This window comes from the organism of the source record quoted next (genome assembly GCF_019968985.1).
Source record: "MAG: Porospora cf. gigantea B chromosome Unknown PgB_NODE_429_length_18633_cov_188.258, whole genome shotgun sequence".
Lineage (NCBI taxonomy): Eukaryota > Apicomplexa > Conoidasida > Eugregarinorida > Porosporidae > Porospora > Porospora cf. gigantea B.
This window is the reverse complement of record NW_027179011.1, coordinates 2885-18633: the sequence shown is the minus strand read 5'-3', so window position 1 is coordinate 18633 and position 15749 is coordinate 2885. Positions and strand designations below refer to the sequence as shown.

Genomic DNA, 15749 nt, shown 5'->3' with positions numbered 1-15749 from the left:
CGATTTCCACAATGTTGTTGATGACGTAGAGCTTCATGAAGGACTGTGCTCGGACATAGTGGTAGAGAACGGAAAGGTCCAGGTATTGAAAGAAAACGACTCCGATAACTATGACTGACACTCGCAGAAAGTCCACCATCATTGGCCTGGTAGGGCAACGAGGCAGCCCCTCCGTCCGCATAGTGCCATCAGGACGTGTATCGAGCGGGTCCAGCAGCGCCTCAATCTCAGACTGGTCGAGCTCGGGTTCAGGGGAGCTCGAGATCCTTGGGGATCTGAGCCATGAAGATATCTTACAAGCAGCGTAGAGGCGTGACCCACACCTATGTGAAGCGAGAACCTGGACTTACATCCGAACCCGTTTTTTTGTCAACCATGCTACAGCTTTGAGCAACAGAACGAAACTCCTGGCCGCCTGGAACGGGTACGGATAATCGTACGCTACACCTACCTGAAGGGGTCCGAATGTCAAATCGTAAAGCACAAGGTTCCAGCAGTTCAACGTGGCATACACCAGGAATCGTTCCACCTGCAAAGGAATCCGAAGGAAATCCCTGAAGGGTGTCACAGGTATCGAGTCGAAGACGGGCACGGAAGACTTTGGAGGCGGGTTTCGCGTTGACAAAGCCGGTGACACTCCCAGCCGCACGCTCATCATCTCGTCGACGACGAATGCCAGCAACGAGACGTCCTCATCGTCTTCAGAGTCCCCGTCGCTCAAATTGCTGGAGTACCTCAGCTGCGAACTCAGCGAGGCTCTCCGGCTGCTGACGCTGGCAGACCTTCCACGTGGAGGGTCGGGCACAACAAGCTGGTTTAAGACGTCTGTCATCGATTTCAATTTGAACTTTCAAACATGCAAATTCGTTCGTTGGCAATTTCGAAGGGGCCAGTAAAATAATACAAATGATGGGGACCAAGTCCCTGTTTGCAACAGGAATCGGCCTACTGACGCTTGCGCTATGCCTCTACCTTCACATATCCGTGTACCAAAGAGCAGTGGACGTAAAAGCTACGGGCCACCCGTTCTATCAGACTAGTCGAGAAACCGTTTGCAGCACCGGCGTGCTACAATACCGCTCTTCCAAGATGGGTGTGCCGGGTAAGCCGATCGTTGTGCCGGCGGCCCAAGCCCATTTACTGCAGGATTACTGTCGTTCGTCAAACACGGGTCTGCCTCGAGATGTCGTGGGCGTGACGGCATTATCGGATGTCGATCACTACGAAATGGCCAAGGACATGATGCGCTCGTTTCGCACCTGTCTTCCAGATCTGACTCTGGTGTTTGTTGACCTGGGCCTGCCGGAGGAGTTGGCAGCCGAGATCAAGCGTCTATGCAACGTGCGCTACGTTCGCATGGATCTAGGCGATTACCCTTTGTACGTGGGTTTCCTCAACGAGTTTAGATTCAAACCTGTGGTCATCCATAACGTAATGTTCGACAAGTGGGACCTAGGCCTTCGGCCGGACGCGGTATTTTGGATGGACAGCTCCGTGAGGCTGCTCTGTCGCCATAAAGACAACCGTAAGTCCTCGTTCGCGAGCCGATGGAAAGCCGCGCTGAAGGAGGCCGACGAAACTGGAGTGGCTTGGTGCTTTCCGCAGGGCTTCATCTCGTACTATTTCGTCCCTGACTCTATGCTGGCTTATCTTCCCTCCCCAAGTTATAGCCTTAGGCAGCAGATGTTCGGAGCCGGCTGCACAATATTTTCAAAAACACAGATTCATCTCGACTCTATTTTCATATGGTGGTTCGGTTGTGCCCTCGACCCGAATTGCTTCCTTGATAAGACTAACGTAGCAGATCCATGGTTCACTGGTAGCGCCTACATCGAAGGAGACTGGGAAAAGCATAAGTCCTGCCCTGTGCAGCCAATGCACAAGAAGAAGCCTTCCATAAAGTCCTCTAAGCTACCGTGCTCCCGCACGGACCAGTCGGCACTTAACTTGCTGTGGAGCAATGCTCACGGCCGCCATCGAGGAATTCCGAAGATCGCCGAAGTCACTCGGTCAGCAACGCATCTATACAATGAAAATGCGATGTCTCAGTGCCAGCCTCTCATTGCTGCTGGCAACAATAAATCTACAACAACATTCTGATTTGTTTCTTCTGTGAGTTCCTAGAGCCTTTCGTCTTGCCCCTTCAGTCCGAGCGCGCGTCTCTGAATTACCGACCCTGTTTTGGCTCGTGCTCTGTTTCTTGAGGAAAATGGCAAATCCGCATTACCGGGCATGTCAGCCTCCCCAGAACGGTCCCTGGGCTCCTTATCTGGTTCCGCCGAGGACGCTCCAGTTGGCGCAATCACACACAAAACTCGGATTCGCACAGTCAAGCGTGGCGTCAGCGTCGCATGGCCACTGGCGCCGCCTATATTCAGGTGGGCGCCGCAGAGGCGAGTCACGCAGGAACCTGGCTTACACTCCAAACTGGGTGTCGGACGCGATCAAAGACTCGTTGATACCCACTGTGGAGGAGCGAAAGACTGGTCTCTTGACACAGGTCGGCTCATCACAGAGATTTATTCCATATTTTAGGGTATTATTACGGTTTATGCTTTTTTTAGGATTAGAATTGATATTCTCCGCAGATTCACAACACTGCAGCTTCCAATGTAACTGCTTCTATCAATGAGTACGTTGTGCTCGAAGAGCTGTTGAAACGCCTCACCGCTGAGGCGAACTGTATTGCAAAGTTCGATCGGGATGTCATCGACGAGGAGGATGAGGACGCAGAGGACAAGCGCTTTTCTATGGTGCCCGATGAAGAGTATCGCCTGCTGTACGACACCCAGGTCGCCTTGCTGCGCCTCGAAAACGCAACCAACAGGGAGCTCTCTGGTGCATTCGAGGTGTCAAATTGCGAGTGGCCAGAGAACCTCAAGTTGTTCGATGATGTTATGACGACGCAGACACAGCGACCGTCGCTGTGGCTGGATCCCCAGCCTCCCTTGCTGGATTTGACGTCCCTGCTGGTCGCCACTGTTGGCGCGGATGCCTACCAGGACGCTGAAGGGCTGTCTGCGTCGGCTGTCGCCTTCAACTCCGAAGATGTACGTTGCGCTGGCTATTTTTCATTCAGGTAGAGGATGCGGAGGACATCGTGGAAGACGACGTTGACGAGGACAAGGATGCACCTCGGGCCGAGACGGATGTTAAGCTGGACGAGTTCGAAAACAAGTGCGCTCCTTTCGAGCGGGTGGTGTGGGCTCTGTCACACAGGTTAATACGGCAGGGAGCTCTCGCAGATCAGGCCACCTATATAGGCAAAGGAGAGATGGACAAATACGAGGCTAATGAGTGGATCGATGATACCGACGGCGTTATTGCCGTCTTCAACGACTCTGACTCTGAAGAGGATTCCGACATGGAGGTTCAATATGAAGATGCAGAGCTGTTTGTCTGTGACGACAACGAGGAAAACGACGAGGACGACGACTATGAGGAGCCAGTTCTGCACGCTGCTTCTGTCACCGAAGACGATATTTCCTCGGGCACCAAGGGTTTCGTCGATCCGAAGGGGTGGCGACTATTTCGGGAACATCTGAAGGCTCGACCCAATTTGGAGGTTCTCTGCCTACGTCTGGAACGTGAATTGACAGAGTTTCTAGACTCGCTTAGGCCTGAGTACCCCCTACTGTTGGCGGCGATGGATTACCAGGTGGACCTCGGTCGACAGACGGTGTGCCCCCTAAACCACACCCCTGGTGAGCCGCCCTGTGGCGTAGTGGTGTTACCGCCTGCCACGAGTAACGGCACTGTCATCGCCAATGACGTGACTGCCGTCAGCCGCCGACTTTATGAGCTCTTCAGTGCGCGCATTCGAGAGTACATCAGAGAGACTGACGCTGTTGTACTTCCCGAGCGTTTAACGTTTGCGGACGCTGTTGAGTTGGACGCGGAGCTCAACAGACTTCCTGAAGAGCTGGACACGTATTTGCCTCTGCTTGTGGAGGTCGTGGTTTCACACACCACATCGCTTGTGCCACCTGGCACAGGCCGAGGAGCCGTTCTCACGGTGAGGACTGGCGGGCTGACGAACGCAGGGATTATCCTTCGCGTGCACTCATGCCTTTGTGCGACTTGAGGATGAGCTGATCGAGGCACTAAAAGGTGTAAAAGTCTTTAACGACGACAGCGTATTTGATTCCGTCTTGGTGGACATGACTTGCTTCGAGGACAAGAAGAACAAAGAAATGGCGCTAAAGAAGAAGGCGAAAAACGGCGTTCCTCCCGCAGGCCTTCTTCCTGACACCCCCCCAGAGGTTGACGCCAGCCTCTGGAAAGATGCCCTTCTTCCCGTCATCGCCTACGAAAGGTGTTTTAACTGGCGACGCAAGGTCCTTACCAACTTGGGAGCCAGGGGCTGTGGAGCGGCTCGAGTGATCATGAGTTCAATGCAGAAGACATCCTCCCTCCACATCATATCCGTGCTCAACGGCATGTTTGAGTACAGATGGAAGTCCTCCACACCTTTAACCCCGCGGTACATTCAGGAGCTGTTCCGAAAGGGCAGACAGCAATTCGGCTGGAAAAGCTCCGATCGTTTCAAGCCTGCACGGCGGCCCACTTCCCGTCTACAAAGTGAAGGACGAGCGATGTAAAAAGCGTTCTACATGCAGGACCGTTGCGATTACGATTAAAACTAGTTCTTCGTTCATCAAAATAGGTTAATGCCAATCATGAGTACAGTCCCGAGACGGCTGACTCGATCTTCTCACCCTTGATACAATGCGTATACTGCTCTGGTATGGGGGTCTTGATGTACTCGCCGTCAGCCCTTGGGAAGGAGACGTTAATTTCACTGGAAATCGTCAGAATAAACAATTTAGACACAATAAGAATTAATCCTCACCTGATCTTCGAGGTGGTAAATTGTGCATCTTTTGAGATGTCAGACAAAAAGACAGTACAACCGTCAACGCAGTCCAGGTGGAAACAAGGCACAGAACCTGTGACTTGCACCTGAATCCGCTTGCATCTGATGATCTCGACCGAGGATATGAGGTCCGTCAGTACAACGTTGACATGTTGACAAGAATCTGAAGAGAAACAATCACAAAAAGATTAAATACAAATGACAACTGTAACTAAAAAAATCTCACCGAGCGTGACCTGGTTGATCTTGGGCTTGATATGAATAGTCACGTCACGACAGCCGGAAATACAAGCATTGTGATGGATCTTGGCTTTTTCAATCAGAAGGGGTTCCTGAAATGTAATAACAAAAGAATGGGAAAAAATAAAAAAGGCGACATATGATAGGAACCTACAGAGTTGGAATGGTCGGTGCAGTTGGCAACCACCCAGGTATTATTCTCCAATTTAAACAGCGGATCGTTCTCGGGCTCATCACTGGTCTGCCGGTTTTCGTTGGGCGATTTGGATATGGACCGCGGGCTCCTAGGGGTGATACCCAAGACCACTCCTGGCAATCGACTGTTCCTTCGCTGTTGTTTTTCAGTCGAACTGACGTGTCGTAACTGCTTGGAGATGGCGACACCTTGACGGATGTCATTGAATAGGAGGGTCATGTTGGGCCTGCTCATGTCCAATTCCGAAAATGCCAATTTCACAAGGTTTAAGAAAGAAAACCATTTTTAATGGTGATTCATGATTCGATCTTACCACATCTAGGTCTAGGCTTTTACCAAAAATCCCAGAGTGAATTCACGTTCACAACAATGATTTTACAAGGAAACAAACCCATATCAACCCAGCAAGCATCCCCAATTGTCCGGATAGAAGCTTTTCCTGCTCCGTCTGGTCTTGAAGTGCCTTGGTCATCGTGGCCACGTCGACTCGTTCAGACAGTACCGAATATTCAGCCTCCATTGATGTGAATAAAGCCAGACCTGAAAAGATATGACCCGGCCCGACGAACAACCAATAATCTCACCTGCCTCTGTGTCCTCGATGTTTTCCAACCCTTCAGCCATATCGCTCGCCATCTGGAGAAGTCGACGATGCGAACTCAACAAACATTCTAGGCGACGCTTGTCGGTATGCAGAAGCAGTCCTAGCAATAAATGAGTTGAACACATCATGGAGTCCTACCTTTTTCATGATCAGAGACATCATGCTCCGGTAGAATAACCGTGCGCCAGTAATCAGCGATGTGGGAGTAGTTAGACTTCAGAAAAAAGAGGACCGTCAGGGAGAGAGCACGCGTCAGGGAAACCAATTGAAAAGGCACCAGTGGCCAGTAGCCCTTAATCGACCGAAAGGCCACTCCGAATGCCGAGGATAAAAACCAAGCTGTAATTCGATGAACATCCTCCTGTTAGAATGCAACATGACAAGATACCACTTCCGAATCGGATTACCAATTGTGGATGTTTCAGAGGCTTCAGGATACAAGCGAGTGAACAATTCATAGAAAGCTGCGAAAACACAGGCGGAGTGGTAAACCTGCAAATATAGATGAAAAGAATAGTCGAAAACAGCCGTATATCGAAAAGAACGTACCCATTGATATTCAGTGGTCGACCCCATGGTAAGGAGCCAGCCAAGACCGAGCCGCATCGCCAGTTCGCCGATGGACTTTACCAATATGCCTGGCCAGTGCTGCTCCGTGACTGGAATCAACAGTAACACAACCAACGACCTAACAACAACTCAACCCACCTTTAAATGTTGCAAACGAGCTGAGGTCCCCAAATCGGTCGTAGTTGGACCTCGCAACAGGATTTGAAATCATTTTAACCGCATCTCGAATTTCGTAAAATGATGTTGAGTCTCCATCATAGACGTCAGGGTGGTGAGCAGCAAGCATACGGCGACCATGTGAGGCGACGGATCCGCAGGGCGTGGAGGGCGACAGACCTAGCAATTCATACACGGAAGAAACGTCTTCATACTGCAGGTAATCATTAATCCACAAATAAAAAAATAAAATAAAGCGATTGAATTAGTACCCACCATGTAAAGGTCCACCCCAAGGGTTACGATGAGAGATAGCAGGATGGGCACCCATCCGTGCCCACTCCACGGCCTCTTGCTGGAGTATATCCATCTGACACACGTTAGCAAAGTAATAATGGACGCCAATTCAGGTGTCGGTTCTACTTACTGGTTAACTCTCCCCATAACCTGCAGTTGCACCAGCCAGAACATTCTCTGAATCAACTTGCAAGGCACATAACCACAGCGCTGTGGGAGCCAACTTACCTAAAAGTTTGATATTCTGGAATAATTCGATGGACCTTCGAGATGCGTTCCTGTCATTCTGTCCTGGTCCGAGCGACCGCATCTCAGGACGCAGGATGGTCTACTTGTTGAAGTCGCTGGGCATCCAGATCCTTCGGAAGGACTTGCAGGTCTTGGAGGCAGGTAAGATTTAATAATTGGTCAAGTGTCAGAAACCAAGAGTCGTGCCTTGGCTGAAGGCGTTGACCATGCCGCTTATTGGGAGACACCGTTTTTCACATTCGAGGAATTTGCCAAGGTTGCGTCCACACCGCTTGAGAGACTAGAAGAGGGTATTATATCACTATGTTATTAATCGGATGGTTACACTAGTATCCTTCATCCTTCTTAGATATCACCAAGGCCCTGTCGCAATACGAGAGCCGCCCTGGAATTATCCAATCCAATCAGTTGAGGCAGGTGCTCAGCAAGGTTGGATTGGCGTTTCAGCTGAATGAGCAGCAGTTGGGTAAGTGTTTTGGTTTTTCATGTTTGTTTTCATTTCTTCTGGTCCAGCATTTATCTTTTGCAGCCATTTTTTTTGATTACATACTTCCCAAAGGAGACGAGCTCCAAATCGCTGAGACAGTTAAATTGCTGTTGGAGAATTGAGATCAAACTTCCACATCGTCGCCTTGTTCGATTGATGCCTGTCTAGATCCTTCGTCTGAGTCGTCATGCGAGAAACTCTCTGTCTGTATGTCATGTATAGATCTCCTCGTAGCCATTCCAAATCTGCACAGGACAACCACTTCGCCTGCTCTCTGTGAGCCAGGTACCACAAACGGCAGTTGCTCCTCTCGTTTCTGCTGCCGTCTGCCACGTACGATGTGGCGTCCTTTCGCTGGCTCTTTCGGAATATCCCTGCTATCCCTCCAGTAGTCATCCTCAGTGCGAGTGCCTGCGAAGTACAAGGCGCACAACCAGGTCCAGTTCTCTCTCTGAGTCACACTAGCCACTCGCATATTCTAGATTAGGACACGTCACTTTTGCAAGTTGAGGACAAATTGGAAGAAAAAAAGAAAATCCACACATTCCAAGACGATTCTAGGATTTTTGTTGCGTTCTCCATTTCAATTCTGGAAATCACCATTTCGATGTCATCTTTCTCTAATTCTCCGTTCCGGGAAGAAAAGTGGACGGAAGAGAATGACGCATTCTCCTTGTCAGAGGTGGGGTCTGCGCCGTGAAGCCTTGTTACCTCCTCCAGCGGGCCTTTGATGATATGGCAGGGGATGTGCGGCGCGTGTTCAATCAGTGGCTAGGCCGCGTGCAGGATGAGGTGGGTGACATTCTGATATTATGTCTGGTTTATTCGTTTCTCTTTATTCTGTTCCAGTTGACATCGAAACGCACTGGGCTGGACGATGAGCGATCCAGGTTTCTGGAGGAGAAGGAAAGGCATTTCACTGAGCTACAAATGAAGGTGGAACGGGAGGAAGCGAAATTGAAGGAGATGAGGCGGAAAGTGGATGCTGATGTCTCGAATCAAATCCGTCAACTGACTGAAGAACGCGACGACACCCGCCGAAAAATCGAGGAGGAACGACAGCGGTTTTCCAGCGAGAAAGCCGCCCACTTTGCCAGCTTGCAGAGAGACAGAGAGCGTCACAGGCTGGTACGCGATAGATTTTTATCAGTGTTTCTCTGCCAATCCGAATCATTTTTCTTCAGGCTTCCGAGGCTCTCTCTCTTGAGAGAGAAAAGGTGCAGGACGCAAGCCTCGCTGCGCATACTGTCGTCGAGTTGAATGTCGGTGGCGCGATCTTCGAAACATCGCGAAGAACACTGGCACAGCAAAGAGGTTGGTGGCGTATGGTTCGGCTTGCCTGCTTCTCATTTATGTCCAGGGTCCTTCTTGGAAGCTGTCCTGGCTGGGCGACATCAGATCGCTCGAGACCGCAATGGTCGCATTTTCTTCGATCGCGACTCCACTGCATTTCGTAGCATACTGAATTTCCTACGCGAGCCGACCGAACTTCCTCGGCCAAGCAATGTGGGAGAATCTCGCGTGAGTTTAACTTTATATGTTTACTTATTTTTTCTCTTGTTACATTTTTTAGGGTCTCGTCAGCGAAGCCGATTTCTATGGCATTAAGTTCTTCCCGTACCCCTTGTGCTTTTCGCTGGGGGGGTTTGACGGAGTTGCGCATCTCAGTTCGATGGAAGTGAGCTTTCTGGATGTATCTTACGCCAGGTGTTGGATGTCGCTCTTCAACAATGGAAACCTGCCTCGCCGCTTGAAATCGAGAGGACGTATTTTGGTGCTGAGAACTTGAAGGGCCAAATTGTTGTGACTGGCGGCTTCAACCTCGACTACAAGGCGCTCTATTCGACAGAGGTGAGTATTTTTTATGGATGACATTCCAGATTTATGACGTGCTGTCTGACACGTGGACGTCAGGTCCCGAGCTGCAATACGCGCGCCGAAACCTGTCTACGGCTCAGCTGAAAGGTCGCGTTTACGCTGTCGGCGGGTATGACTCGCAGGAACTACTGGCATCAGTCGAGGCACTGGATCCACGAATGAGAAGCTGGACGGAGGTGGGTTCCGCTTTCATGCTGATCCCTCACTTTGTTGCAGTGCGCGCCGATGCTTTCCTGTCGCTCGTCAGCGTCGTGTTGCGTGGCCGACGACAATACCTTGTACGTCATGGGAGGCACTAGTGGCGAGGTGAGGTTCTTCCTGGTTCGTTCTCAGCGTCTCAACACTATGGAGGCTTATGACATTAGGATGGACAAGTGGACTGCCTTCTCCTCCGACCTCCTTCACGTCCGCTCGGCTGGCGCGGCCGTGAAGGTTCTGGGCTCCATTTACGCCTTCGGTGGAACCGACAACTCCCACAAAGTTCACAATTCTCTGGAAATCTTTACGATGGAGCTGAAATCGTGGCGGTTTGGAGCGCAAATGCCCTCAGCCCGGTTTGATCACGCCGCCTGTTCCATATCCGATTCCGTTGTCACCACTGGAGGGCAGGTCAGTGGATTCCTCTTTTTTTTATGTGTATCTTATTCTGTTCTGGTACATTTAATATAGTGTATTCCAATTCATTTCCAGGATGGTTCTACGGTGTTGCCCGTCGTGGACTTCTATCGGCCTGAGCTGGACACGTGGCAGAAGGGACCCAACATGGTCAGCCCTCGCTACGGGCATGCTACCGTTCTCGCCTCTGTATAATTAAAAAATGCATTGTTACTAGCGTCATTCTGATGTTAAGAGTTTGCGGCAACTTAAGAACCCTCAGTTTAGCTGTGCTTCAGTAACTTTTATCAGACGTCGGAATTTTTCTCAACGGTGAATCATCTGAGAACCAACATCCTTGCTGTAGTGGTTTTCTGTTCCTCTTGTGGTCCGCCGATACCCGAATTCTTGAGCGTAGAATGCTTTGGGATCACACGGAGAAGACACATGAAACCGGAAACCTGCAAAGTGGTTAAGATTCCCAAAATGCTGCTAACACTCACCTGTGACTTTGCCAAACCACCCTGCAATAATGTCTTCACAATATTCCAGTAGCAGCATCCACTCTCCAGTTTCAGTCGTTTCTGCCTCAAGCAGACTGACCTGTCGAGCGCTGTTCCACCTCCACACGGCCCGACTGGAGTTCATAGAGAACGTTGCCTGTCTGCAGCCATGGTCGAGAGAGACCCGCACTGACTCGGCGTACTGGAAGGCTGCGGTAGGCACCTGCGACACCTCGACTTCCGACAACGTTGCGATGATCTCTGCCCGCTCCCTGCGAGGTTCCGAGAGGTGAAGACAGAAGCCATCAAAGCTGCCCACAGGTGCGCCGCCGCGCAGGATGCTACCCCCAGCAATCTGCAATCCGCTCTCAAGAAACGCCGCTTTCACGTCCTCCTGCAAGACGGCAGGATCTCCAAAAAGGTAGTACATTCCTCCTGCCGAAGCAACCGGATGGCGTCTAGTCGGAGGGTCAGATGCAGGTGGCTGTCTGCTTGGAAATGTTGACCGGAATCCTGGACTGCTCTGGCTCGGTGCCCTAGGAACCTCGGCTGGTCGCACTGTTGTCGGCGACACAGACTGCCGACGCCTCACATCTGCGGAGGCTCGCCTCACAGAGGCTCGCCCTCTCGGAATTGTCCCAGTTGGCCACCCCGAAGCCGGCCGCTCAAACACGTTATCCATCGTAGGCTGGGCAACCATCCGGTAGCCGAGCCTCTCGGCCATGACGAACATCAAGTGATTCCAGGATTTCGGAACCATTCGAAATTTCAGCCCTCGCACGTGGGCGAACCAATTGGTTAGGTGAGCCTGACTCCACGAGACAAATGCTAGCAGCTCGTCCACTGAAGCAGAGTTGGGGTGATCTGCGAGCACGAGGACCTTTTCAGGAGTGCAGGTCCACGCGATGCGTCCTCCAAAAATAATACTCCGCGACGTAACCTCCACATCCACAGGCCCGAACTTCTCGTGATTCAGTCGACATGGAGTGCTGGGTACATGTCCCACTTGCAGGGCCAGCTTATCAGCTTCGAAGGAGGCCAATAAACGGCGGACCTCAGGAGGAGGTAGATCTACCACGAGGGACGGGTTGTGGAATCGAGCGATGACAACACCCTCGTTCCTTACGGCAAGGGTGTTCGGGTAGACGGGACATCTGTCTACACTGTACCCCAAACGACGCATTCTCGTCCTAAGCTCGGTATGGCAGTCCCGGGACTCATCAAAGAACATGAAGAACACTGTGCTGGACAGCGTGATCGGCGGGTGTTCATGTGCAGTAGTGCCACATCGAGAGTCGCCTGCGGACGCAGTCGGCGAGGGGGCTTTCGTTGACGCGTCGTTCTTGCAGCACGACTCCGCGGAGGACAGAGCGTCGGTCTCCCCACAGGGTGACTCGCTGTCGGATGATTCGGAAGAAATGTCGGTCACCATGGGCGGAGACACAGCTCCAGAGGAGTTGCAAGGCCGCGCTGCGCGTTCGCTTGCAGACCCGTCGCTGGACACGGCGATTGTCTCACGACCAACAGCATCGCTGAAGTACTCCACACGTATCTGGGTGACTGGGGCTTCATTAGCATTTCCGTCGGGCTGTGAGGGCGCCACCAGCGTCGGCGTGTCGATCGCTTTGCTCACCAAGAGCCGAGGGGGGAACTTAAGCGGCGTCGGGTCGTCGAAGATCGTAGACGTCGGTTCGTTCCGTAACCTGACCTTGTTAGGGTCGTTGAAAACAGAGCGCCTCGGGACAGTGTTGGAAACCACCGGACTTGCACAATTCAGCCCCATGTCACTGGGAGTTTCAGCTGCCAACGGCTTCATCCATGTGCCTCGGATGGCCCCCTTGTCGTAGCCCCTTAATGTGGTAAAAGACAGGCGTGGGTCGCGCATTTCGAGACCTTGCACCACAAGATGCATGCCTGGAACGCTCTGGAACCATTCTATCACCTGAGATTCAGTCAAGCACAGAAAATCGACGATCCGACGGGCATTATGAGTATCCAGATACTCGTCAAGAGCGAGGACGACTCTTTTGTCAGATCTTGTTTGCCACGTCACTTCCAAGGGCGGCTGGGACCGGAGTTTGAATACCACGGCGTTTCGCACAAAGTCGACCTCGATCTCCGCTCCGTGAACAAAACGAGGCCTAATGTCGCCAACCCTAGCGACATCAACACCGTCTGAATTTCGCAACTCCTGTACAATTTGTACAGGGCCATAGTCATCGTGGAGTTCGAGCAGAGGGCTGCAAAACGACCCTACTCGCCGATGGTCGAGGTTGAAGACGGCCAATCCTTGGGGCCCTTCCACCACAAAGTATCCCTTGGGAACGAGGTTGCGTATAAGGGAGTCACCGGCGTACCTCGAGCCGGCAAACACGAAGAACCGGTGCATAACCAATTCAGAGTTTTGAAAGCATTTTTAAGTCAAGTGAGCATCACAAGTCGCTTATCCAGTCCTCATCTGTGATCACCGCCATGACATGCGCCGTGTCACAAACTGAGTGGTTCGCCAACTCGTATACCCAACCTGACTTGACGTCCACCGGCTCACCCGACACTAAGTCTACAGGGTTTGCATGTCTCAGTTCGGCACTCGGAGTTTGCCCCAAAGTGACCTCCGAACCTGATAGCAGAGTCAGCTGGAAACGGTTGGAGGAGACGTCTCTGCACAGCTCACCAGGTCTTAATCTGACCAACACGCTGGTGAACACTGCGTTCCGAAATAGAAGTCCTGCGGCATACTCTTCGTTGTGCACGTACTGGATGTCGGAGTAGTCCCGGAATACGCGTACGCGACGTGGGCCACTACCAGTCAGAAGCGATGCCTCTCCCGGCGGTTTCATTGGTGACTCGTCTTCCTCGGCCTCTGGAAAGGACTCCACTTCTGAATCCGATTCTTGCGATACCTCGACCATCTCTTCGGATTGCTGGAGGAACACCAAACTTTCGGTGCTACTGGTAGCAACGACCTCCCAGGTGCTGTCACTTGAGAAATCCCCTTCTTCCAATTCCAGAGCTCTACCTTCTCCCAATTCCAGAGCTCTACCGACGGGGTTTTCCTGTCGGGTTTGTGTCACAGCCTTCCATTTGGCCACTGTTGACGGGACCGGCAACTCGTCGACGAGCGGAATCTTCTCGTGATGGGACAGTCTGCGATCGGTGGTCTGGTCAACCTTCACAATGTATGTGAGGCGAGGCATGTCTTCCTTGCCTCTTTTATACTCACAGCGCTCTCCCAACCACCACTTTAGCGGTGGCACCTTTCGCCGTTTCCCCTTCGTGTTCTCAGGCGCAAACGCGCTGTAGTGCACGTCCTGTGGACCGACGTAGAACTGCTCAGACCGTTGCTTGGTGAATCCAGCCACAACCACTGGCGGCACTGGCGGTGCTATTTCCAATCTACGAGGTCTCGGGGGTTTGGGCGATTTCGGCGAGGCGATTGCGAGGATGGGCCCAGTTGCGGACGTAAGCGCCTTTTTCTTTTGTCGCCTCTCCAAGGATTTCATGGCTACCCATGGAATCGGAGGCGAAGCAGGCTGACTGAACTTCACTGTTTCCAATGATGGTGGTGCTGTCGGGGCTGCCGGCTCTACCACTGGGGGAGCCCATGGGGGTTCGTATGACCGTTTGTAGGGGTGATAGCTTCTATTGGCCACAGGCTCCCGGTAGTAAGGCAGCTGGAGTCGCGGGTTGCCGATCTCTTGGGCTCCATAGTAGGGTGGCTGGATTGGTGGGTTGCTGATCTCTTGGGCTCCATAGTAGGGTGGCTGGAGTCGGTTGATCTCTTGAGCTCCATAGTAGGGTTGCTCGAGTCGTGGAGGTCTGTTTGCCAGCGACCCGTAGTAATATGGGCGGAAGTCCCCGAGGAGTTCCCTCTGATAACCAGTCTCTCCTCCGCGGTAGTAGCCTCTGTCCGGCTCCTCCCTAGGGTACGCGTCATGGTAATGGGTGCGGTAAGCGTTTCTCATCCGATCGTAGGAGTGGAGCCGCTGCGGGTGGTAGGGACCTCGTTCAACATGTTGCATGAAAGTCGTATTTTCCAGGTCAACAAATGCCACACCCGCCACGCACGCGCGTCATCAGGTCCCCAGTAAGAAACGTTCTGCACACAAGAAAAACATAGAAAACACGAACACATGACAGCTGAAAAAAAGGAAAATGTATTTGATTTAAAATCGAATCTTGTGTGTTTATCCCGTTCCGAAGCTAAAGACGATGGCTCCTCGAGTTGCTAAAGCCTGTCGTACAGCATGCGGGAGAAGGTCACAGTGGAGTGCGACTCGCCATCCATCGACGATTTGTCAGCGCACAATAAGGAGTTGTCGTCGGACATCTGCGCTGCGGTTTTCGGTGTGCGCTGGTCGAGAATGGTATCCGCATGAAGAAGCGGTGCCCACGGTATGATGCTTTCCACCGTAGGGTTGGACTCCGGAGGTTGCGCTCGGAATGGGTTAACAATGAGACAGTCAGACTGCCAAAACGTGGCCTCCTCCGTATTGGCATCGTTATCAGTGGTGAGGTGGCAAGAGTTGGATTTCGAGAATCGCATGTCGTGGCCTAACCGAATATAGCCATCCATTTTACGAATTACGCGCTTTTGAAACATTTCATTTCGCGGCGTGATTCAGGACGAAATTATCCTCCTCTAACAATTGAGAGTTAAGCACTCAGTCATTTATAACAATTGAGAGTTAGGCACTCAGTCATTTATAACCACCACACACTTAGGATGCTCCATCGAATGCTTGCTCGACACAAGCCTGTGAAATCACGAGAATTCTAATGACAGCTCGACTTCTCACGCTTGGTGGTCCCCCAGGGTGGTGTTGACGCAGTGGTCGGCGGAGCGGATGTCGACACGATCAAACGAGTTTTGGACGAGGGGTCCCTGTCAGACGTGCGACACCTGAATAGCCCTGTTTATGTGTTCCAGGAAAACATTCTCTCTGTGGTAGAGAACCGTCTCGTTTTGGAGTTTCCCCCCCGGTCGGAAGCCGTTCTAGCACTGCTGAACCACATCAACAAATGTAGTCCCATCCTTTATTTCGATTGGTTTTAATATCCTCCCAGCTCCCTGTCCGTCTGAACGCGCTGTTGAGGTG

At 51.8% G+C, this 15749-nt stretch overlaps 10 protein-coding genes across 14 annotated transcripts; 4 read left to right on the top strand and 6 right to left on the bottom strand.

Moving 5' to 3' along the window:
* Positions 1-346: 346 nt before the first annotated feature.
* On the bottom strand, positions 347-832 carry KVP17_004114 (uncharacterized protein; the record flags this gene model as incomplete). Its single annotated transcript, XM_068522019.1, has 1 exon — positions 347-832. One exon carries the CDS (start codon positions 830-832, stop codon positions 347-349), a length of 486 nt encoding a protein of 161 aa, XP_068374220.1.
* A 74-nt stretch (positions 833-906) lies between these two features.
* Positions 907-2100, top strand: KVP17_004112 (uncharacterized protein; the record flags this gene model as incomplete). Its single annotated transcript, XM_068522017.1, has 1 exon — positions 907-2100. The coding sequence occupies one exon, from the start codon at positions 907-909 to the stop codon at positions 2098-2100; it is 1194 nt and encodes a 397-aa protein (XP_068374218.1).
* Positions 2101-2209: 109 nt separating this feature from the next.
* Positions 2210-4601, top strand: KVP17_004110 (uncharacterized protein; the record flags this gene model as incomplete). Of its 3 annotated transcripts, XM_068522015.1 has the most annotated exons (5): positions 2233-2378; positions 2407-2536; positions 2589-3050; positions 3080-4015; positions 4044-4601. In XM_068522015.1, the coding sequence occupies 5 exons, from the start codon at positions 2233-2235 to the stop codon at positions 4599-4601; spliced, it is 2232 nt and encodes a 743-aa protein (XP_068374216.1). The 3 variants fall into 3 exon arrangements, with proteins under 3 accessions (XP_068374214.1, XP_068374216.1, XP_068374215.1); XM_068522013.1 differs by having other exon boundaries at positions 2210-2500; positions 3080-4084; XM_068522014.1 differs by lacking the exons at positions 2233-2378; positions 2407-2536; positions 2589-3050; positions 3080-4015 and having other exon boundaries at positions 4161-4601.
* Positions 4602-5009: 408 nt separating this feature from the next.
* On the bottom strand, positions 5010-5546 carry KVP17_004116 (uncharacterized protein; the record flags this gene model as incomplete). The annotated part of the gene is made up of 3 exons (XM_068522021.1): positions 5010-5039; positions 5113-5208; positions 5271-5546. The coding sequence occupies 3 exons, from the start codon at positions 5544-5546 to the stop codon at positions 5010-5012; spliced, it is 402 nt and encodes a 133-aa protein (XP_068374222.1).
* A 127-nt stretch (positions 5547-5673) lies between these two features.
* KVP17_004115 (uncharacterized protein) lies at positions 5674-5948 on the bottom strand (the record flags this gene model as incomplete). The annotated part of the gene is made up of 2 exons (XM_068522020.1): positions 5674-5852; positions 5897-5948. 2 exons carry the CDS (start codon positions 5946-5948, stop codon positions 5674-5676), a joined length of 231 nt encoding a protein of 76 aa, XP_068374221.1.
* Positions 5949-8410: 2462 nt separating this feature from the next.
* On the top strand, positions 8411-8935 carry KVP17_004106 (uncharacterized protein; the record flags this gene model as incomplete). Of its 2 annotated transcripts, XM_068522008.1 has the most annotated exons (2): positions 8411-8467; positions 8525-8935. In XM_068522008.1, the coding sequence occupies 2 exons, from the start codon at positions 8411-8413 to the stop codon at positions 8933-8935; spliced, it is 468 nt and encodes a 155-aa protein (XP_068374209.1). The 2 variants fall into 2 exon arrangements, with proteins under 2 accessions (XP_068374209.1, XP_068374210.1); XM_068522009.1 differs by having other exon boundaries at positions 8411-8935.
* A 244-nt stretch (positions 8936-9179) lies between these two features.
* Positions 9180-10363, top strand: KVP17_004107 (uncharacterized protein; the record flags this gene model as incomplete). 2 transcript variants are annotated; one of them, XM_068522011.1, is made up of 6 exons in its annotated part: positions 9348-9353; positions 9383-9526; positions 9556-9729; positions 9770-9859; positions 9887-10189; positions 10223-10363. In XM_068522011.1, 6 exons carry the CDS (start codon positions 9348-9350, stop codon positions 10361-10363), a joined length of 858 nt encoding a protein of 285 aa, XP_068374212.1.
* A 276-nt stretch (positions 10364-10639) lies between these two features.
* On the bottom strand, positions 10640-13039 carry KVP17_004113 (uncharacterized protein; the record flags this gene model as incomplete). Its single annotated transcript, XM_068522018.1, has 1 exon — positions 10640-13039. The coding sequence occupies one exon, from the start codon at positions 13037-13039 to the stop codon at positions 10640-10642; it is 2400 nt and encodes a 799-aa protein (XP_068374219.1).
* Positions 13040-13082: 43 nt separating this feature from the next.
* KVP17_004108 (uncharacterized protein) lies at positions 13083-14672 on the bottom strand (the record flags this gene model as incomplete). The annotated part of the gene is made up of 1 exon (XM_068522012.1): positions 13083-14672. One exon carries the CDS (start codon positions 14670-14672, stop codon positions 13083-13085), a length of 1590 nt encoding a protein of 529 aa, XP_068374213.1.
* A 206-nt stretch (positions 14673-14878) lies between these two features.
* On the bottom strand, positions 14879-15226 carry KVP17_004111 (uncharacterized protein; the record flags this gene model as incomplete). Its single annotated transcript, XM_068522016.1, has 1 exon — positions 14879-15226. The coding sequence occupies one exon, from the start codon at positions 15224-15226 to the stop codon at positions 14879-14881; it is 348 nt and encodes a 115-aa protein (XP_068374217.1).
* Positions 15227-15749: the final 523 nt, after the last annotated feature.